Below are 23,559 nucleotides of genomic sequence, written 5' to 3'. Positions count from 1 at the left end.
TGAGTCACCGCCTCAAAACTCCTGTGCCTAATCCCCCAGTTAATCTTGGGCCTATCTTTGTTTAGTTGTGTCTTCTCCAGTCTCTGTCTTCCTGCAGCTCTGGTCCTTGCCTGTGATCCTGTGGATTGGCCCTTGGTCTTTCCTCTCTCAGGTAAAGGGCCTGGGTTCTCTGCTATGCCTCGGCTGGAAGCTTTATGTTCCAACTCATGAGTTCCAGTTCCCATCTTTGGCCACCAGACCAGCCGGGACACTTTCTGAGCAGCAGCTACTTCAGTGTGATAAATTGCCTTTCTTCTCATATTCTATTTGATGTCCTTACGTTTCTCTGTAAGGATTATTAATTATTAACCTTTGCCAGCCATCCAGCTCTATGTGCCATTCAGTGTCAGGTGTGTAAGGATTCTTTATTGATGTTCAAGGTCAAAGACAGCAAATGCCCAGCCAAGGAGTACAGTGTATGCCCATTTTTTAGTGTGTTCATTGCTGATGATTGGGAGTAAAAGCCTGTTATCAAGACAGAGGAACTTTCTTCTGCAATTTCTCTTTGCTTCCTACATATCCTCTGACACGATCATATCTGATCTTTAATTGTTTAAAAGCCTTGTTTGATCAATTCATTTCTCATTGATGTATTGTTGGCACCAAAGAGTTTATATTTATTTGAGAGAATGTGCACTGGCAAGATTAATTTTCATGAGCTATTCCAGAGAATGTGTTTTACTCTGCTGTAGGTATTTATCTTTTTCCAGTAGGTGGTAAAAATGCATTTTTTCCTCCCATTTTCTTATTTATTTTTATTTTCTTAAATTTAAAAATTTATTTAAATGACATGCTTGCACACACCCACCCACACACACACACAATGTCTCTCAAATGTCTTTCACTTCTCAAATGCCCACATTACCACGTCTGGGCCAGTGGAAACCAGGATCTCAGAACTCCATCCGGGTCTCCATGGAGGTGTCAGGGACCCATCAGCTGCTGCCTCCCAGGGTGTGCATTACCGGAAAGCTGGAATGGAGAGCAGAGCTGGGACTTGAACCCAAGTACTCTGATGGGATGTAGGTGTCTCAAGCAGCAGTTTAACCTGCTGTGCCAAATGCCTGCCCCAGTTCTCACAAACTCAATCAGGGTTCGCAAAATCATCATTGTCAGGAGCACTTCAGCAATTCTGTTTCACCTATGGTGGTGTTTTCTTAATTCTTCCTTCTCAGTTACAGAAATAAATTCTTCCTGGTCGGCTCCCCACCCACATCCATCACTTCTGTCTGCACATTATCATGTTTCAAAGGTTTTCCAGTTAATCCCGAGGAAGCTAGAATCACTCATGATTATAATCCTGTTAAGCCTCCTTTATTTCTTGATGTGCTTGTTAATTCATGTCCACCCTGCCGTGGTCTGTGATATTGTGCTATTACCAGCTCTTTCGTCTTTAAGAGCCTCTTGTCTACCACTTTGACTAAGATTGATGAACTGCACTTTGTTGAAATCGAACTTTTTGTATTTTTTAAAAATCTATCCCATATATTTCTTCCAGCTACTTTTGCATGATTTTGCTTTTTTAAAAAATATTTCCCAATTAATCTGCCAACCCAGTTGCATTTCCCATTTTGGTTTCCTTTTGCTTACTGTTTCCTTTCCTTTCCTTCTTTTCTTTTTAAACTGTCGATCTTGACCTCTTTATTTCTCTTGCCCTGTCTCAAGCACAGCACCTCCGAGAAGGAAAGCCGATTGCAGGAGGCAGTGGAATAAATTTTCCTTTAGACCTGGCCAGACATACTCCTGTCTCCTTTTTCATAAAATGAAAAGGGTGGTCCTCCCACTTGGCAGTCCTGTCCCTGAGAAGTTTCTGGGGTGAAAGCCTGATGCTTTGCAGGACTCTAACCTGCTTCTTATTTACAGCAACAGACACTGGTGTGCTAAGCTTACAGGTGGACTCAAACTTAGACACTTAAGTTCTCTTGGACTTACTAATTAATATTGCAAGGAGTTGCATGGGTTAATCGGCAGTGGGAATAAGGAAGCAGGTGTTTGTATGAAACCTGTCATCCCACTGATTAGACAAAAGACATTGCCCCAAGAAAATAAAAAGATAGGGTGTCTCATTCCCATAGGCAATTGACCAGAACACACTGCAAAGCAGGGTTTTCAGCTGTCACATTTCTCAAGTGGTCGGCAAGGTAGTATTTGTTAACTGGTCAGGAGCCATGTCCACCTCTGAGAGACAGAAAAAACAAAGCGGGGCCGGCGCCGCGGCTCACTAGGCTAATCCTCCACCTAGCGGCGCCGGCACAGCGGGTTCTAGTCCCGGTCGGGGCGCCGGATTCTGTCCCGGTTGCCCCTCTTCCAGGCCAGCTCTCTGCTGTGGCCCGGGAGTGCAGTGGAGGATGGCCCAGGTGCTTGGGCCCTGCATCCCATGGGAGACCAGGAGAAGCACCTGGCTCCTGGCTCCTGCCATCGGATCAGCGCGGTGCGCTGGCCGCGGCGGCCATTGGAGGGTGAACCAACGGCAAAGGAAGACCTTTCTCTCTGTCTCTCTCTCTCTCACTGTCCACTCTGCCTGTCAAAAAAAAAAAAAAAAAAAAAAAAAAAAAAACCCAAAGCGGACCCCTGACTGTCGAAACCATGTAGAATTTATTGATCAGTCGATATGCACTCCCCAAATCAGCTCCCTATACCCAGACCTTGATGGAACGCTCTTTGGGTCTCCTCTTGGGTAGCAGGAGTCTATGTTTTTTTTTTTTTTTTTCAATAAAATCTCCTCTCTTGCTTTTGGCTGCATCATAGTTGATCGCTGCGAGACAAAGAGCCAACTCAAATTCCCGTAACAACATTTCACTTTCTTTTCCTAGGTACCGACTTTAACATAGACAGCCTACCTCTGCCTCGGAAAGCCCACCACGACTGGGCCCTTTTCCACGAAGAGTCCCCGAAAAACAACTACAAACTGTTTCATAAGCCAGTCATCACCTTATTCAACTACACCGCCACCTTCAGCCGGCACTCCCACCTGCCGCTGACAACCCAGTACCTGGAGGGCGTAGAAGCCCTGACGTCACTCCGTTTCCTCGTTCCTCTGCAGACCAAGAACGACCTTCGGAAGAGACTTGCTCCCCTGGCCTACGTGCAGTCGGACTGCGACCCGCCATCCGACAGGGACAGCTATGTCCGCGAGCTGATGACCTACATCGAGGTCGACTCCTATGGCGAATGTTTACGAAACCAGCATCTCCCTCAGTCCCTGGGAAACCCAGCTTCCATGGACGCGGACGGCTTTTACAGGATCATCGCGCAGTACAAGTTTATCCTTGCCTTTGAGAATGCGGTCTGCGACGACTACATCACAGAGAAGCTCTGGAGACCCCTGAAACTGGGAGTGGTCCCCGTGTATTACGGCTCCCCCAGCATCGCGGACTGGCTCCCCAGCAGCCGCAGCGCTGTTCTCGTCTCCGAGTTTCCTCACCCCAGAGAGCTGGCGAGTTACATCAGGCGGCTGGATTCTGATGACGGGTTGTACACGGCCTACACAGAGTGGAAGCTCAAGGGGGAGATCTCTAACCAGCGGCTCCTGGCAGCCCTCAGGGAGCGGCAGTGGGGCGTGCAGGACGTCACCCAGGACAATTACATCGAAGCCTTTGAGTGCATGGTGTGCAGCAAGGTGTGGGACAACATGAGGCTTCAGCAAAAGGTAAGCAGGTCGGGGTCTGCCCGGCTGTCGGCCTGCTGCTCTCCGCTGTGCTCTGTGGCTGCTACCTCTCCATCGCTGTCCTGTCAGAGGCCAGACTTTTTGTTAGCGTCTCCTGGATGGTCATGAAGTGTACACATCAGTGAGTGCTTCGGTGCTCCTGCTCTGCTTCCTCTGGGGAACACCTGTGCTGCAGAAGGACAGAAGAAGGCCCCAGGATCAAAATCTAAGAGTTCTGCGTATCATCTGCACCCCTTTTTTGGGTTAAGATGTATTTATTTATTTGAAAGAGTTACAGAGAGAGGGAGAGGGAGACTATTTCCATACTACCCTGCCTGATTAGTACTTAGATGGGAGAGAGAGGGAGAGATGGGGAGAGAGAGAGAGAGAGATCTTCCATCCGCTGGTTCACTCCCCAGGTGGCTGTGACGACCAGGGCTAGGCCAGGCCGAAGCCAGGAGCTTCTTGTGTGTCTCCCACATGGCTGACAGGGGCCCAAGCACTTGGGCCATCTGCTGCTACTTTTCCCAGGCCATTAGCAGGGAGCTGGATCGAAAGTAGAATAGCCAGGACTCCAACAGGCACCCATATGGGATACCGGTGTCGTAGGTAGAAACTTTACCCATTACACTACGGGCAGCCATTTAATCTCTCCATCAATGCTGTGGCAAAGGAGTAAGGTCAATTCTTCCAGGCCCTTTACGGTCAGGCCCACATTTTGAAGCTCATTTTCATTTCATGTACAGAACACACACACACACATACTCTCTCTCATTCCTTTCTCTTTTTAAAGATTTATTTGAAAGGCAGAGTGATGGGGGTGGGGGACAGGAAAGATCCTCCAGCCACTGATTCACTCCCCAAATGGCTGCAGCCGTCAGGTTTGGGCCAGGCTGAAGCCAGGAACCTGAAACTCCATCTGGGTTTCTGTGTGAGGGTCAGGGTGCCACGCACTTGGGCTATCACCTGCTGGTTTCCCAGGTGCATCAGCAGGGAGTTAGATCTGAAGCAGAGCAGCCAGGACGCTAGTGCTGCAGTATGGGATGATGGCATTGCAGAGCACAGCTCAGTCTGTGCCACAACACCAGCCCCTCTCATTCTTGCTCTTTCTCTCGGTGGCACATACACTGCTTGTTGATAAAGGTCGATTATCCTTTATGCAAAATACTTGGAACCAAAATATTTCACATTTTGGAGTTTTTAAGATTTTAGAATATTCACAGACTTTCTAATTGAGCATTCCTAATCTGAAAATCTGAAATCCAAAATCTTCCAAAACCTGCGTGTGTTTTGAGCACATCGTGTCAGTGCTCAAAAAATGTGGATTTTGGACTTTTCCAATTTTTGGATTAGGGATGCTGAGCCTGTATGTACAGAGACTGTTCAAATCATGATGGGGAAAATCCTTAAAAAACTTTTTTGAATTATTTTCATTAAATTTCTTAGCACTGTTTCTCTCTCTCTTTTTTTAAATTTATTTGACAGTGAGAGAGAGAGAGACAGAGAGAAAGGTCTTTTTCCCATTGGTTCACTCCCCAAATGGATGCTACGGCCGGCGCTGTGCCCATCTGAAGCCAGGAGCCAGGTGCTTCTTCCTGGTCTCCCATGCAGGTGCAGGGGCCCAAGCACTTGGGCCATCCTCTACTGCCTTCCTGGGCCACAGCAGAGAGCTGGACTGGAAGAGGAGCAGCCGAGACTAGAACCTGGTGCCCATATGGGATGCTAGTGCCACAGGTGGAGGATTAACCAAGTGAGCCATGGCGCTGGCCCCAGCAATGGTTCTCAATCTCTAGATTTCTCTTGATGTGTTTGTTTGTTAATTGATAATGGCAATGGTCCCACTTTATGTATAACTGGCTTTGTTAAAAGGAAGTTTATTGAAAGAAAAAGAAAGATTAGTTTCAACTTCCTGAGATTTTTAGAAAACCGAGGTGACCCATACCTGTCACCCATCATGCCTTTGCCTGAATCCATATATACAAAATATTTTGTCTAAATTCTCTGAAGGCAGGCAATTTTTGTTAAATATTTAAATGCCTATTTTAGCTATCATTAATTTCAGGTTAATTATAAGCCTGAACAATATGTGAAATTTTGTGTTTGTGTATTATGTGTATCCTATATTGGGCTCCATTGGGCTTTCATATACTAAATATTTTACGTTTAGATAAGTTTATAACACTTAAAACAAACAATTGTGAAAATTTAAATTCTTTTATTTGCTTTTATATAACCTCCTCTATGATCTAAGTTATAGGGCAACTTACAGCAGAAAGTAAAATCCACATCACAGACACACCACATGAGAGTACAGAGACCCTGTTATGGCCCTTTGGCTGTTTATTCTCGAAATATGTCAAGATAGAGAGCAGAATTTCTCAGAGTGAAGATTTTCCTGGCTGTTCTTTCAAGATCCTTTCTTGGCTTGGAGATTATATTCACAGAAACCCTATTGGAATGATAATGGGGGACTAGAGAGAGGGTGTAATGAATGGCACTGGTCAACAACTTCAGAAGATGCAGGACACATCCATCCCTATGTTTCCAGCAGAAAGCGCTCCCTGACTGTGGTAGTCCGGAGTGCCTTAGTGCAGTGTGACTGAGTCTCTTCTCCGAGGAAACAGGACAGGGTAGGCAGAGCAGGCCTTCCTCCAGGGTGCTTCCACTTCAGTGACCAGTCACAATCCAACATGCTAATGTGCGTATGCTAATGTGCTCATAGAATAGGAGATACCATGCAAGTAACTGGTATTAGACCAGTTGTTTTCATTTGCATTTATTTTACAAGAGTTGTTATAACTTATATGTGGCAATTAAATATGCATGTATGTGGTACTTACTGTATCCTACGTATGATACTTAAACATGGACTTTTTTCAGTTTTAGTCAAAGAATAAAAAAACAATCCACTCCCTCTAAATCTGATTATTTTTATCTTGCAGTTGACAATAGTTTAAGTTGTTATATTTGGATATAGAAAATCCTGTTAGAACATCAAGTGTGCTTCCCATTTCTCTACTTCTCCCCTCCTCTCTCTCTCATAAATCATGGATCTAGTGTATTAGTTATCTGTTGCTGTGTAACAATATTACCGCAATAATCGTGGCCTCCAATGACATACATTTCTCACCTCACAGCTCCTTTTAGTATTTTTTGTTCTACTTAATACCATTAGTTGAACTCTTTAATTAACACACAATTATTCTTAGGTGTTTAAATTTAACTGAAAAGTGATCCCTGTTAAATATAACATTGGGAATAAGAGAGAGAGAGAGGAGATGTACAGTTTAGCACATGCTCAACCGGATTTGCCCCAAACGGTAGAGTTAGAAACGTGCCAGGGATTCCAATACAATCCCATCAAGGTGGCATGTACCAATGCCATCTCACTAGTCAAAGTGATCAGTTTCAGTTCATAATTGACCATAATGAAAGGATTAAGAGTCAAAGGGATCACATAAACAAGACTAGTGTCTGCTAATATTTATTTTTTTGAAAGGCAGAGTTTCAGAGAGAGGATACACACACACACACACACACACACACACACAGATCTTCCATCCACTGGTTGACTACCCCAATGGCCACAATAGCCAAGGTTGGGCCCTACTCAAGGCAGGAGCTTGGAACTCCATCCAGGTCTCACACATGGGTGGCAGGGACCCAAGCACTTGGGCCATCTTCCGCTACTTTCCTAGGCACATTAGCAGGCACTGGATCAGAAATAGAGCAGCCAGGTTTGGAACTGGCACCCCAATATGGGATATTGATGCCTCCATATGCCACTGCACCAGCTCCACAAAGTCTTTCAGTATTGAAGAGGCCACCCATTTTAGTTAGTTAAAGAGTATTTTTGATAAGTAATCCTGTCTTCAAAGAGGCTATAATAGGGGAGATATCATGTAATGATCAGAAATCTAACCTTATGTTATTGGGATAAACAAAAAAATTAGCTTTATTGAAGTGTAACTGGTATATAATAACTGCCCATTTTGATTGGTTATGACATAAGAATACATCTGTGAAAGCATCACCACATTTCTATCCCCTGCCCCCAAACTTCCTCAGGTTCCTTTGTAATACAATCCCTTTCCACCCCACCCCACCCCTTTTTTAAAAGATTTTATTTATTTATTTGAGAAGTAGAGTTACAGACAGAGAGAGGGAGAGACAGAGAGAAAGGTCTTCCATCTGCTGGTTCACTCCCCAAATGACCACAACAGCCTTAGCTGGACTGATCCAAAGTCAGGAGCCAGGAGCTTCATCTGAGTATTCCACATGGGTACAGGGGCCCAAGCGCTTGGGCCAACTTATGCTGCTTTCCCAGGCCATAGCAAAGAGCTGGATTGGACAGGGGCAGCTGGGACATGAACTGGTACCCATTTGGGTGCTGGCACCACAGACAGAGGCTTAGCCTACTGCACCTCAGTGCTGGCCCCCCTCCCTCCCTTTTGTCAAGCAACCACCCATCTGCCCTGTGCTGCTTTTTACCAAGAAGCCCAGACAGTTTTCTAGAACTTTTCATAAATAGAGTCATCCAAGTATAGCATGCAATGCTATGATAGTGTTGACACTTATCCACAATGCTTTGTGTATCGGTGTTTCATTTATGAACAGATTTAAATGTTCAAAATTTGTTTATCTGCCTGCCTGTTGATAGACATTGGAGTTGTTTCCTGTTTGGGGCTATTATATAGATTGTTAGTAAAATGGCGTAGTCTTATCTATGGCTCCATCTACACCCTGACACCATCCTAGGCTCTAGCCCCCGCCGCCATTGCTGGAAGCCAGGTGGCCACATGGCCCAACCACCGGTGTGAGCCCCACCCCCGTCCTAATGGGATTCGCTGCTCCTACTTCCCTGCCTGCCCTGGCAAATTTTAAAAGGACCTGTTACTGAACACGTGTTTCTCTCTCTCTCTCTCTTTCTCTCTGTCTCCTGACCTCTGTCTCTCTCTCTTATGTTCTCCTTCTCTCTCTTTTCCTTCTTTGCCTCTTTCCTCCAGTATGTCGGGTTCCCCCCAATAACCCCCCCTTTTTTTTGACAGGCAGAGTGGATAGTGAGAGAGAGACAGAGAGAAAGGTCTTCCTTTGCCGTTGGTTCACCCTCCAATGGCCGCCACGGCCGGCGCACCGTGCTGATCCGAAGGCAGGAGCCAGGTGCTTCTCCTGGTCTCCCATGGAGTGCAGGGCCCAAGCACTTGGGCCATCCTCCACTGCACTTCCAGGCCACAGCAGAGCTGGACTGCAAGAGGAACAACCAGGACAGAATCCGGCGCCCCAACCAGGACTAGAACCCAGTGTGCTGGTGCTGCAGGTGGAGGATTAGCCTAGTGAGCCGCGGCGCCGGCCCCCATTAACCCTTTGACGCCTCAGATTCCCCACAAAGAAGAATGGAACCCTAACTTCTGTTGGGGGGACTGGAAGATGACTGCTCTGGCTGCTTTATTCTGAAAAGGGGAGTCGCTGGGGAAACAGAAGCAGGGTGTTCTTCTAGAGGTCAATCTAAGGGTCCCGGTAGAATGTGGGTTTTTTCAGAGGTGTTCTCTGAAGTACTGCTTGGAGTTTGATGGCTTCTAATTGTTTAAGCCTGGGTAACACAAAATGTGCAAGACAGTTTAATATACAAGGTCCTAGCAAGAGTGCAAGAAACATGTTGCATATGGAAACCTTAGGGCAGGAGATGGAAGGCACGGGTGCAGCCAGGAGGTGATGTTGTGTCAGGTTATGTTTGTGTGATGTCTGTCAGACCCCATGCAGAGCTAGACAAGAGGCCATCTATGCTGATGCACCCAGATTCCCACTTTCCCATTATATCCAGGTCTTAGGCTCCAGTATTTAATAGTTATGAGAGGAGATGCCATTGTTTTGTTCCCCCAAGTCCAGTTAGTCACAGAATTTTCTCGAAAATGTGGTCAGCCCAAGTCTCTGAACAACTTCCTATAAGAGGGCTGACAACACATGTTCCTGACCCCACTGCTGCTGGTGTAAAAGCAGTGACTGACACACATTGTTTTCCCACTTTTCAACCTGTTCTTCATTCCCATCACTCTTGGTCAGTGGCTTGGTCTTGGTTGCTTCTTGGTCGGGCAAGCCACATCTTCTCCTCTTGGGAGTCAGTATTGCCTCGCCCACCTCAGGCTGTGATTCCTGCGTGCATGTTGCGTAGTCCCTGACATACCCAATTTGAATCTACTGTGCAGCAGTAATGTTAACTCTTCATTAGTCCTTTATCTTCCTGTTCATCTACTGGCATGAAGAACTCAAAGTGACTAGGTAACAGCTGTAGTTGTGTAGATTAAGTTTATTGGGAATCTTCCTGGGCTCCTGGTGGAAAAGAGTCCTGCTGGCTGACATTGGAGAACAAGTCATGCCTTGCACCTGCTTGTTATGAGCTTCCTCTCTGTGGGTACTTTTCTACTGCCCAGGAACCTAGGAAAGCTTAAGGTTTCATGGATGAGAAACACAAAATAAGCAACAGGATCAGTGGGCATGATGGTGAGATTAGTCAATCCTACTTTAATGCTTAGTTGCTGTAACTAGTCTAGTTGTTTATGAGAGTACAGTCCCGAATATGGTTTACTGATTTAATAAACCCGTAGAACATTGTCCTTGCATTGGTACTTGAACTGGGCCACTCATACGATATTCCACAATTCTTTAAGGCTAGCTTCTTCTGAGTGATGGGGTACATAAAAAAACCAGTAAATCCTGTGTCCACGATTACATTATCTGTTGTCACAGTGTCATGTGTCCATTTTGATGTTTCCTTCACCGTGCAGTGAGTCCACAGGTGTGTGTTAATGTGGTGTAGGATGTTATGTTGCTGAGGAAAGTGTTGTGTGACCCCTGAATGTTAAGTCATGACAGAGGAATGGAGGATGAGGAAGTCAAACGTCTGTCCAGCAAGGACAAATCTCTGGTCTTTCTAGAGTGAATGGATGTTAGTCTCTCATTTAGAGACTAGGTGATCTCCTTAAGGAATGGGGCCATAGCAAAAGGCTCAGACTTATCTTCATTGCTGGTATGTTCAGTATTCAGGAGTGGCAGTAATGGATTCTGCCTTTATGAATAGGTGACAAGGCTTTGTGGTTCATGCGTAGCCTCTGCCTTTGCTATAATGTCTTCTCTGTTCATGAGCCCATGGAATTAGCAGTGAGGTGACAGAGGGGAGAGGCTGGCTGACATTCAAGAACAAATCATACTACATACCTGCATGTTGTGAGCTTCCTCTCTGTAGGGACCTATTAGCGGATATTGCCATCAGAGGTTAGATGTTAACTGGAGCAGTGCTGATTCCATATTCAGTAAGGCAGCTGCAGTTGGGTCTACTGTCAAGTTAAGTTCATGGTAATCCCCCATCTTCTGTCACGATTGATCTTGTTTGTGTCAGGGGCAAACACGTTAATAAAATTAGTTTGGTGGTGGGGTTTTGAATCAGAAAGCTCCCAGTCTGATAGGGGCATTGATCTTTGCAATGTTTTAAGGCTCTGATGTTGACTCAGACTTACTATCTGGCTGAGGGTTAGGTTTTAAGGGATCTGACTTGATTTTTCTTAGGCAAGAGATCAGGGAACTTTATAAGGCTTCTCCTAGCTGCAAACCAAGGAGACACTGGTGGCTTTGTAGACACATTAAAGGCACTAGAAATAGGTGAACACACCATTTGTCACGTGTACTCCCACTCTACCCAGAGGACTGCGGTGGAGTTTTGAGCCCCTGTTAACTATGTCAACTCGGACCCTCTGTCTTATAGTATTTGAAAAATCTGAATGTTTTGTTTTCCTTATCCAGTGAACAATTCAATCAAAATGGCCCCCTTAATTAATGAGGTCTGCAGTGTGCACTGATTTAATTTTAGAGTGAGGGCTGGAATGTCCACTATGGCAATTGCCATGACTTTTCTCTTTGCAGCCTCTCCCTTTCAGTTGTACGGTTGAGCAGCAGTCTACTTATCTTGCTCATCTATCTCACTTGTAGAAATGCTGTGATTCCTGAGAGTTGAGGCTCTACCTGTTTGGCATTGCTACCCATTCTGGTAGTTAATTCCTCCTTGCCTTTAAGTGCTGATATCTGATCTTTACCCATTTTGTAGTTGCTGTTACTTTAGGGACCCTAGTTCTACAGGAGTACCTATAATCTGTGTTCCTCCTTCATTTGCCAGTGCTGTCTGTGTTGATACTGTAAAGGAAGTGTGCTCTTGGCCCTCTTGGAAACATTGCTGGGAAGGTGGTTCTAGATCTTTCATGGTAAATCCATGCCAGCTTCATCCCTGTTATATTTACAATGGACTATCACAATGTCCAAAACCATCTCACATGTTCATGGAGCCATTTGACAAATCATTAGGACCATTTTCAGGTACAATACCATAAGCAAGTCCCTCCAGGTCAATAAAATCTTCTGGTTTTAACCTCATGTTCCTCCTTGGTGACACACTCCTACACACGCTTCCCCTGGTCCTCCAGCACATCCCATCTGGGTCCTCCAGATGCATCTTTTGGTACATGAACTATTTCCTCTCAGGGCAGGGACTCTGCTTTCTCACTTACATGCTAAATGCTGGTGATAAACAGATGATTACCTTGCTCATTTTAAAGATGGGGACTTTATTGCCATCGTATGACTAATATTTTTAGGGTGACTCCTGATACCAATGATCTTAACCTAGGTCCCATAGAAAACAGAAATGGAAGCAGAGGCATATGTGCTATGATATTTTTAGGGAGAAGAATCTGAGGGGGAGGATAGAGGGACAGATAAATGAAACAATATAGAAAGGAAGGAAACCATGAGGATGTCATTGAGCTAAGTGCTTCTAAGTGGGACTCCTTAGGATGTTACCCCTGAGACACATACACATATCCCATTCTTTCAGGATAAGGAAAGGGAGAGAATTTATCCATTGGCTTTATTCTCTTTTTGGTCAAAAATTTGCCCCACTGGGTTAAAACAAACCCCACCCCCACCTCATTTTCTGCTTGTACATGTGTGATGTAGATCCTGAGAAGAGTTCCACAGTGACATCAACAGTTGAATTCTAGGGCAGGAAGAGAGAATCACATGGAAGGAGGTGAGATGTTTACTTGGCCACAGCCCTACATAGCTGGAATAAGACATAGGTGAGGTTGAGAGGCTTCTGTTAGGGTACATTACCTTTACCCTCCCCTATGCCTATGCTCTCTGAGTCTAAATACTGTTCAACAAACAATCCAATTAAGAAATGGGCAAAGGACTTGAACAGACATTTTTCAAGAGAAGAAATTCAGATGGCCAACAGACACTTGAAAAAATGCTTAGGATCACTAGCAATCAGGGAAATGCAAATCAAAACCACAATGAGTTTTCTCCTCACCCTAGTTAGAATGGCTCTCATACAGAAATCAACAAACAACAAATACTGGCAAGGATGTGGGCAAAAAGGTACCCTAATCCATGTTGGTGGGAATGTAAACTGGTACAGCCACTGTGGAAGACAGTATGGAGATACCTCAGAAATCTGAATATAGACCTACCATATGTTCCAGCTATCCCACTTCTGGGAATTTACCTAAGCCAAAAGAAATCAGCATATGAAAGAGTTCTCTGTACCCCCATCATCCCCCACCCCATTCACTGTAGCTCAACTCACAATAGCTAAGATATATGATCAACACAGATATCTATCAACTGACTGGATAAAGAAATTATGATATATATACACTGTGAAATATTACACAGTGGTAAAAAAAAAACAAAACAAAAACCCTGTCTTTTGCAACAAAATGGATGCAACTGGAAACTATTATACTTAGTGGAATAAGCCAGTCCCCAAAAGACAGATACCATATGATCTCCCTGATGTGTGGTAACTAATAAGAGTACCTAAAAGATACTCTATAGGAGTGAAATTGACACTTTGAGATGCAATGATTTTTTTTTTTTTTAGAAAAGTACAACTTTTGGATTATAGCAGTTTCTCCCCCATAACCACCCTCCCACCCTCAAACCATCCCATCTCCTACTCCCTCTCCCATCCCATTCTTCATTAAGTTTCATTTTTATTATCTTTAAATACAGAAGATCAACTTAGTATATACTAAGTAAAGATTTCAACAATTGAGATGCAATGATTTTTAACAGCCCTTATCTCAACTGTTGAGGAACATATTTTTTCTCTTTCATACTATTTGTTGAACTCTCTACTTAGTGTAGGATTATAAAGTTAACTGAAAATATATCTTTATAAAAAATAAGAATGGGAATTGTAGAGGGAAAAGGAAAAAGGTTGGGAGTGTGGGCAGGAGGGAGGGTAGGGTGAAAAGTATCACTATATTCCTGAATCGAAATTTGTATACCTTAAATAAAAATTTTTAACAAAAAGACCATTCAAGTTTCTTTTTTTTTTTTTTTTTTTTGGCAGGCAGAGTGGACAGTGAGAGAGAGACAGAGAGAGAAAGGTCTTCCTTTTGCCGCTGGTTCACCCTCCAATGGCCGCCGCTGCAGCCGGGCGCACCGCGCTGATCCGATGGCAGGAGCCAGGATCCAGGTGCTTTTCCTGGTCTCCCATGGGGTGCAGGGCCCAAGCACTTGGGCCATCCTCCACTGCACTCCCTGGCCATAGCAGAGAGCTGGCCTGGAAGAGGGGCAACCGGGACAGAATCCGGCGCCCCGACCGGGACTAGAACCCGGTGTGCCGGCGCCGCAAGGTGGAGGATTAGCCTATTGAGCCGCGGCGCCGGCCCTCAAGTTTCTTTAAAGGACACACCTTAATTTTTGCTGGGATGGGAGAGTATGTCTTCCATTTGTGCAGAATAGTTATCTGGGGTTTCAGCTGCTTCCTACTAAAATGAGAAGAAACTCTTGTTTTTAGCACCATCTTTATGCCTACTTCCACAGATTTTTTTTAAAGAATCATTTATTTATTTGAAAGACAGAATTACAGAGAGGCAGAGGAAGGGAGGGAGGGGGAGAGAGAGAGAGAGACAGAGGAAGAGACAGAGAGAGAGGGGGGAGAGTGAGAGACAGAGAGAGAGAGAGAGAGAGAGATTGATTGAATCTTCTATCTGCTGGTTCAATCTCCAATGGACTGCAATAGCCAGAACTGAGCTGATCTGAAGCCAAGAGCCAGGAGCTTCTTCTAGGTGTCCCAGGTCAGTTCAGGGGTCCAAGACCTTGGGCCATCTTCTACTGCTTTCCCAAGCCATAACAGAGAGCTTGATTGGAAATGGAGCAGCTGGGACTTGAACCAGCACCTATATGGGATGCTGGCACTGCAGGTGGCAGCTCTACCTGTGATGCCACAGCTCTGGTGCCCCCACAGATTTTTTTTTAATTTAAATTTTTTTTGACAGGCAGAGTGGACAGTGAGAGAGAGACAGAGAGAAAGGTCTTCCTTTTGCCGTTGGTTCACCCTCCAGTGGCCGCCGCGGCCGGTGTGCCGCGGCCAGCGCACCACGCTGATCCGAAGGCAGGAGCCAGGTGCTTCTCCTGGTCTCCCATGGGGTGCAGGGCCCCAGCACTTGGGCCATCCTCCACTGCACTCCCTGGCCACAGCAGAGAGCTGGCCTGGAAGAGGGGCAACCGGGACAGAATCCGGTGCCCCGACTGGGACTAGTACCCGGTGTGCCAGCGCCGCAGGCAGAGGATTAGCCTAGTGAGTCGTGGCACCGGCCTCACGGATTCTTTATGCCACCAGATGTCTGGATGTGTTGGGCACTCTACAGTGTACGTTGAGTTGCTTTTCTGCTTTGCCACCACTTCTTCAAACTCAGCTTTCTCAGGTCAACTAAGTCACTTGCCACCTGTCTCTTAACTTCTGCAACTCCCAAACTTTCATTGCTGTTTTATTGATTTTGGTTCCCTTGTGAATCTTTGTCTTAATAATGAAGTCACTTTGTGGAGTTCCAAGAGGGAATAAAATTTTCTTTCTAGTCAATAATTTTAATCTGGAAGTCTCCATTCATTTTATATATTGAACAAATTTATTGAAAATTTTTTAATACAGGGTGTACATTGTTTCTGATATGATTGAACCAGGCAGTGGTGAACAATGAGACATGGTCCTTTATCATAGAGCTTATGATTGAGATAGACAGTAATCAATAACCATAGATAGAAACACTGATGTGCACTGTGAAGGAAGGGTTCTCTAAAATTGGAGACCTGAATGTTTATAGTAAAAATTCTACGACAATCTTCCAAAGATTCCCAGTCATGGAGAGCCAGTTGTCAGTACTGCTGCAGAGTGTTGAGGGCTATGGCTGTTACAGTGGTTCCATAAGCTACCAAGTTATGACGGTGGTAACCAAGATGCTTATAAATGCTTTCTCATCTTAAAGTGTTCTGGCATAGTGTTCCCTTTGGTATTGAATTGCCACTGGGAAAGTCTTGAATCATCAAATGGAACATTGCCAGGAGAGAATGAATTGCTTTATATTTTCTTCCTTTGAACTTTTTTTTTAACCTGATAACTACTAAATGTAAGACTTTATGCTGTGTCACAGAAATCAGTTGTTAAAAGTTACCCAACATGGCCGGCGCCACGGCTCACTAGGCTAATCCTTCGCTGCGGCACTGGCACACCAGGTTCTAGTCCCGGTCGGGGCACTGGATACTGTCCCGGTTGCCCCTCTTCCAGTCCAGCTCTCTGCTTTGGCCCGGGAGTGCAGTGGAGGATGGCCCAAGTGCTTGTCCCCTGCACCTGCATGGGAGACAAGGAGGAAGCACCTGGCTCCTAGCTTCGGATCGGCACAGTTCCAGCTGTTGAGGCCATTTGGGGAGTGAACCAATGGAAGGAAGACCTTTCTTTCTGTCTCTTCCTCTCACTGTCTATAACTAACTCTCAAAATCTTAAAAAAAGATTAGAGATGATGTTGCAAATAGTTTGGATGAATTTTTGAGATTAGGATGATAAATAAGGTCTGAAAATGGGAAAGATTTCTTGGAAAAAAGGATTCAGTATGCCAAGACCCTAAAAAGATAAGGCAATTTAGAGATGTCTTATTTAAGTTTAAACTGAACAAAGCTGACAATCTGTTTTATGGTTAATAGAATTTATTTTCTTTTTTTTTCTTTATTTATTTTTGACAGGCAGAGTGGACAGTGAGAGAGACAGAGAGAAAGGTCTTCCTTTGCCGTTGGTTCACCCTCCAATGGCCGTTGTGACTGGCGCGCTGCGGCTGGCACACCGCGCTGATCCGAAGGCAGGAGCCAGGTGCTTCTCCTGGTCTCCCATGGGGTGCAGGGCCCAAGCACTTGGGCCATCCTCCACTGCACTCCCGGGCCATAGCAGAGAGCTGGCCTGGAAGAGGGGCAACCGGGACAGAATCCGGCGCCCCGACCGGGACTAGAACCCAGTGTGCCAGCGCCGCAAGGTGGAGGATTAGCCTAGTGAGCCGCGGCGCCGGCCCAGAATTTATTTTCTAAGCCAAGATGCCTGTGTTAATTTTTCCTTGCTTTTTCTGTTTTAAATGAAAAGTATGAGGGGATAATTCCAAGTGGGAGATAATTTGTTACCTTATGTTTCCTACATATAAGCCCTTCATGTCCTTATTTTGAGTTTTCTTCTCTTAGCTTCTTTATTTTTAACTTTTATTTAATAAATATAAATTTCTAAAGTACAACTTTTGGATTATTGCGGCTTTCCCCCCTAACCTCCCTCCCAACCGCAACCATCCCATCTCCCACTTCCTCTCCCATCCCTTTCACATCAAGATTCATTTTCAATTCTCTTCATATACAGAAGATCAATTTAGTATATACTAAGTAAAGATTTCAACAGTTTGCACCCACACAGAAACACAAAGTATAAAGTGCTGTTTGAGTACTAGTTATAATGTTAATTCACATAGTATAACACATTAAGGACAGAGATCCTACATGGGGGGTAAGTGCACAGTGACTCCTGTTGTTGATTTAACAAATTGACACTCTCATTTATGGCGTCAGTAATCACCCGAGGCTCTTGTCATGAATTGCCAAGACTATGGAAGCCTCTTGAGTTTGCCAACTCCGATCCTATTTAGACAAGGTCATAGTCAAAGTGGAAGTTCTCTCCTCCCTTCAGATAAAGGTACCTCCTTTGATGGCCTGTTCTTTCTGCTGGGATCTCACTCACAGAGATCTTTCATTTAGTTTTTTTTTTTTTTTTTTTTTTTTTTTTTGCAAGAGTGTTTTGGCTTTCCAAGCCTGAAATACTCTCATGGGCTTTTTAGCTGGATCCGAATGCCTTATTGGCTGATTCTGAGGCCAGAGTGCTGTTTAGGACATCTGCCATTCTATAAGTCTGCTGTGTATCTCGCTTCCCATGTTGGATCATTCTCTGCTTTTTAATTCTATCAGTTAGCTTCTTTCTCTTAGCTTCTTAAAGTGGTGGTATTAGAATCACAGAATATCAGAGTTGGAAGTGAATTTAGCACTCACCTAATTCAACATCTGCTAAGCTACTGAAGCCCAGCATTTCCATTTGACTCTTGTTTCATATTACAGCTTTCTGCTGAAACTTTCCTTATGATCATGCACATTGCCTAACTTTTCCACAGCATACTTTAACATGATAGTGGTAGTTGTTTTTAAAGTTCTCACCCGGTATTTCCATTATCTGAGTCATTTCTGAGTCTGATTCTGTTGATTTCTTTATCTCCTGACAGAATCCCTTCCCTGCTTTTTATGTGTCTTATGATTTTTGATGGATTGGTGGACATGCTGTGCAAAGCCACAGAGCCTGAGGTAAATAGCATTTACATGTGGAAATGGACATACCTCTTTTTCTGTCAGACTGCTAATCTGTGTGCATTGAGTCAGACTCATCAGAAGTTGAACTAGCTTTGGGTTTTGTGTGGCTGTTGCTATGTTCTGTGCTCCCTAGCCTTCAAGTTTTTCCATTAATAATAATTATTCAGTATATAAGCACTGTTATGCTTAGAGCAGTATGCTAAAGAGTTTTGCTTGGTATTTCTCCTGCATTATAATGCCACAGATATTGTGTCTTCTCCATGTCCTTGCTCCTCTTCCATCTGTAAACTTCTCTTGCTTGTTGCTTAGCAGTAGTCCCAAGTTGAGTGTAGGGTGGGTTCTTTGTTTTCTTGGCAGCCTCAGGCTTAGACAGGTTCTGAATTTCTGGATCTTGGGGGAGGCTTTTCCAGTGTTCTTGTGTTTCCTTCCCAGGGTAGCCAAACTCTGCCTTGTATTTGTGGTTGATTTGAATAGGAGAGAGTTTAGTGTCTCCCACCAGCGGTAGGTGAACTTTGGTTGTTGGATCCAAGACTCAAAATCCTTTCCAGGCTGCCCTCCATAATGAAAAAGATGAGTGTGCTGCTCCTTTTACTCCCAGAATTAATAGATTTTTTTTTCTTGGATTTGGGGGGAAGGGTTTGCAGTTGCCCCTATGGTGGTTTAAGGCTTCTGCTCTTTATAAGGTAAGGGTCTGTGGACGGTGGAGGGTCTTCATGAATGTCCCGCAGCAGAAGCTGATCACCAGCCCCACCTCCTTCACTCAGCACCAAGGCTGGGGACTCTTTCTCGTTCCCTGTGCTGCCCTCAGTCTTCTTTTTGGGCCTCCAGTGGTGGTACATGGTAGAGCTGTTGGGTGAATTTGAACTCCCCTTTCATACCTGACATTCCCAGCTGCTCCAAGCTGACATAGTAAGTCCATACTTCACCTTCAAGACTTTGTTAAGGTATTAACTGATTTCTTGTTATGTGTTTGTGTGGTGGCCACCTTTCTCCTGAGTTCTGCCAAGAGTAAAATAGATCAGGTGTCAACCTCTGCTTCAAAAGGCTTGTCACTCATTAGAATTCAGTTCCCTGTCAGACTCAAGAAAAGTTGTCAATGTAAAGATTACCTGTTTTTTCCTCATTGTTAAACTGGAGCCATGTTGTCTTTGGAAGCAAAATATTTTGAAACCATAGGTCAGAAATAGCTTGTTTTTTTTTTTTTCTTTTTTTTTCCGCCCAATACTTCAAATTAGAACGGGACGCTGAAACTTAGTTATTTCTAAAAAAGCCATAACTATTTCATCAGACACACTTTCCTCAGATTATACTCTGAAGTACTTCTGGTGGAACATTACAGTTAAAAGATTCTATTTTGCAAGGTTCTTTTCTCTGTGATGTCACTTTCAGACTGTTGAATGGACTCTACAGCTGGTAGGCAAGGAAATAGGCTTGATTACTGATTTTTCTCATATAAAACAGTCAGAGTTGGGCAGGTCATTGAAAGTTAAGGGATCAATATAGCTACCAGATGATTGGTAATTAAGTATCATGAAGAAGTTGTCCTTAATTTGTGCCAGGACATTTACAGTACTGGCAATTAAATTTTTTTAAAGCAAGATCCTTCATGTTAGCACATGACAGTGTATGGTATTATAAACAGGCATACCATCTCTTTTTTTTTAAAGATTTATTTATTTACTTGAAAGGCAGAGTTACAAGAGGCAGAGGTAGAGAGAGAGCAAAGTCTTCCATCAGCTGATTCATTCCCCAAATGGCCACAATGGCTGGAGCTGGGCTGATCTGAAGCCAGGAGCCAGGAGCTTCTTCTGGGTCTCCCACGCAGGTGCAGGGGCCCAAGGACTTGGGCCATCTTCTACTGCTTTCCCAGGCCATAGCTGAGTGCTAGATCGAAAGTGGAGCAGCTGGGACTCGAACTGACACCCATGTTGGATGCCAGCACTGCAGGTGGAGGCTTCTAAACCACAGTGCCAGCCTTAGTTACATAGTTCTTTATATTGATTCCAGACTTCCCTATCTATAGTCTGTAGCTATCTGCTTCTGATATTCTGTTCAGCAGGGTACAGTTTGGCATCTGTACCTAACAGCCAAGAAAAGTGAGCAGTTGACTCAAAAGTTTCAGTTTGGATTTGTATCCTGGTTTTCTGTGCTCAATGTTATCTTGAATTAAAAAAAAATCCCTGTACTTTTTCTAGACCTTTGGAAGCCAGACTTTATACATTAAAGAATCAAATAGTTCTTTTTTTTTTTTTTTTTGACAGGCAGAGTGGACAGTGATAGAGATAGACAGAAAGGTCTTCCAGGTGCTTCTCCTGGTCTCCCATGGGGTGCAGGGCCCAAGCACTGGGGCCATCCTCCACTGTACTCCCTGGCCACAGCAGAGAGCTGGCCTGGAAGAGGGGCAACCGGGACAGAATCCGGCGCCCCGACCGGGACTAGAACCCGGTGTGCCGGCGCCGCAAGGCGGAGGATTAGCCTAGTGAGCCACGGCGCCGGCCTCAAATAGTTCTACTCAGTTAATGAATCAGTCATCTTCTGCTTCCTTTCCCTCCTCCCCAGGTGCAACCACAGTGTGTAGCTAACTATTTAGTAATTTAGATGTTTATACATACTTGATATTTCTAAATAACATGTTCATACACTGTTTCTTAATGCTCAATGTTTATGTAGTTGTGGCTCTGTAACTTATTGAGCCTTGTAGTATACTGAGTTTTTCTTTTACCTATACAACCTTTTGTTCTCGCCTAGTTAATAACCATATTTGATTCTTTCCCTACATAATTCATTCAGTCTTTGTTGATGATTTATATCTCCTTTAAGGAGGATCCAAAATGCTAAATAGGGCATAGCCTCACCAACAAGCTGCTTTGGAATATGGAAAGAACAAAGAAAAGATTTCATCTCCAGGGGTCTGAATGACAGAAACCTTTGGTAAAGAAGTGAAAAAACAAAAACCAACTAGGACTCGAAGACTCTGTGAAACAAGAGGAGAGAATACAGAGACATTGCACAGCCAGCCATGTGACACAGCCAGCTGCTGGCTGTGAGCTACCATCTTACCACCCTAAGGTAGGAAGAAACTGCCATGTGCCCTGCCTCTTGCAGTTTTAACTGAGAGGGAATTCCACAGTCACACACTGACTTACTTTCAGCCTGGAGAGCTGACTGGGATCTGAGCAACTGCCCGGCTTAGAGCATGGAAGCCACTTTGCTTTCCTTCCCTCCCCCTCACCATCCAAACAGAATGCCATACTCAGCTGCAAAAAGCCAAGCAATATACCTCTATTCTACTTCTACCAGCATTGTAGTTATAGTCAGGGCAATGTGTGGGGCAAAGGACAGATCCCTACATCCTTTAACTGTGGCAGTTTTACGCATTAGCCTCAAGGCTATGCTCATGCACTCCATGGGAGCTGGGCCATTCACCTAAGCTTCTGGGGGTTAACACCAGAAGCAGCCCATAAAAAAAATCCACTCCCACCTGGAAGATCTGGGTAATGACTCCACTATACCCTGCAATACCAGGACTGTAGCAATTCATTCTAAATTTCTCATTGCCACTGGCATCTACCCAGTGGACATAGGGAAGAACTTACCCACATTCCCCCTCTCTGGACTCATATCCTCCACAGTAAAATTTCCTTGTATACCTTGTAGTCACCCTGTAGGATTGGAACAGGATTCTCTTCACATAGCCTAGTCTTAGGACTAAGGATCTTGGTATTATAAGCCACAGCATCAGCTGGACCTGAGGAAAGGTCCTTCTGTATCACATAGTCTTCTAGCAGGACCTAAGGAAGGGTTCATCCAAATCACACAGTCCTAGAGCCACAGCAGTTGGTGCCAGAACCCCAGCATCATTCAGGCTTGCCAATAGGACAAGGGGGCAGCTATGCTTGTCTCCCTCAGCACCAAGAACAAGGCCCTGGCTAACACAGTCACCAGGGAGACTGACAATGAACTCTCTGTGGGAAAAAGATACTCAACCCAAGGAAACACTTACTCATCTCAAAGCCACACTTCTATCCCTATAACCACTGTGTTACTTTTAGACACAGCTGACATTGACTAAGACAAAAGAAATCACTCAGAGGCTACACTCCTGGGCTCATCTAAAACTAAAGCCAAAGCAACAAGCCAAGTGATACCCTGCAGTCCAGCTCAACTATAAACTCTTTTACAATAAAACCCACTCCATACAAAAGTAGGGACAAATACACCAGATGGATAGACATCAATGTAGGGATGCAGGAGACATGAAGAAGCAAGGTAGCTTGATGCCTCCAAAATAATATAATACTCCTCCAGAATTCCCTGAATTGAAGGAAGTCTATGAAGTGACAGATATAGAATTCAAAATACTGAGTGTAAGGAAACTCAACAAGATGCAAGATTATATGGACAGATTTAAAGAAATGAGGAAGTCAATGAGTGACATGAATTAAATCATTACTAAGGAGCTAGAACTCATTAAGAAGAACTAAATAGAAATTTTGGAGATGAAATCCTCAATCAGTTAAATAAAAATGTAATTGAGAACTTTAACAACAGAAAAGACAAAGTGGAAGAAAGAATTTCTGACCTTGAGGGACAAGAATTTTGAAATAGCCCAGTCAGACAAAAATAAAGAGGAAAGAATTAAAAAAAAAAGAATGAAGAAGGTCTATGTGAAACATGGGGTACCATTAAATGACCAAATATTTATATTATAGGTATTCCTGAAGGAGAAGAAATGGAAAAAAGTGTTGAGAACCTGCTAAATGAAATTATAGTTGAAAACTTCCCAGGTCTTAGAAGAGACATCGACATCCAGATGCAAAAACTCATGGAACCCCAAGGAGATTCAACCCAAAAAGGTCTTCTCCAAGACATATGGCTGTCAAATTGTCAAAAGTTAAAAACAAAAAAATTAGCCTAAAGATAATAAAGAAAAACATCAAGTTACATATAAAGGAAAGCATCAGACTTCTCAGTGGACCCCTATAGGCCATAAGAGAGTGGTATGATATATTCAAGATCTTAAAAGAAAAATAAAAACTTCTAAGCAAGAATATTATTTCTGGCTGGTGCCACGGCTCACTTGGCTAATCCTCCACCTGCAGTGCCAGCACCCCAGGTTCTAGTCCCGGTTGGGGTGCCGGATTCTGTCCCGGTTGCTC

General features: G+C 44.2%; 1 protein-coding gene across 8 annotated transcripts in view; it reads left to right on the top strand.

Annotated features, from left to right (window-relative positions):
• Positions 1-23,559, top strand: part of FUT10 (fucosyltransferase 10) — a 106,915-nt gene that overhangs the window by 56,232 nt on the left and 27,124 nt on the right. For 6 of the 8 annotated variants that reach the window (XR_007918143.2, XR_007918144.2, XM_051842612.2 and 3 more), the window contains exon 4: positions 2,853-3,688. Coding sequence is in view for 5 of the 8 variants with exons in the window: in XM_051842612.2 (XP_051698572.2) it covers positions 2,853-3,688 (836 nt within the window). In the remaining 3 variants the exon portion in view is untranslated. Of the gene's footprint in view, positions 1-2,852; positions 3,689-18,315; positions 18,435-21,220; positions 21,470-23,559 lie in introns of those variants that run through there. The other 2 variants (XR_001792574.3, XM_051842613.2) reach the window with 2 other exon arrangements.

This window comes from Oryctolagus cuniculus, chromosome 2, assembly GCF_964237555.1.
Source record: "Oryctolagus cuniculus chromosome 2, mOryCun1.1, whole genome shotgun sequence".
NCBI lineage: Eukaryota > Metazoa > Chordata > Mammalia > Lagomorpha > Leporidae > Oryctolagus > Oryctolagus cuniculus.
The sequence above is the reverse complement of the archived record's forward strand: the minus strand, read 5'-3'. Positions and strand labels throughout refer to the sequence as shown.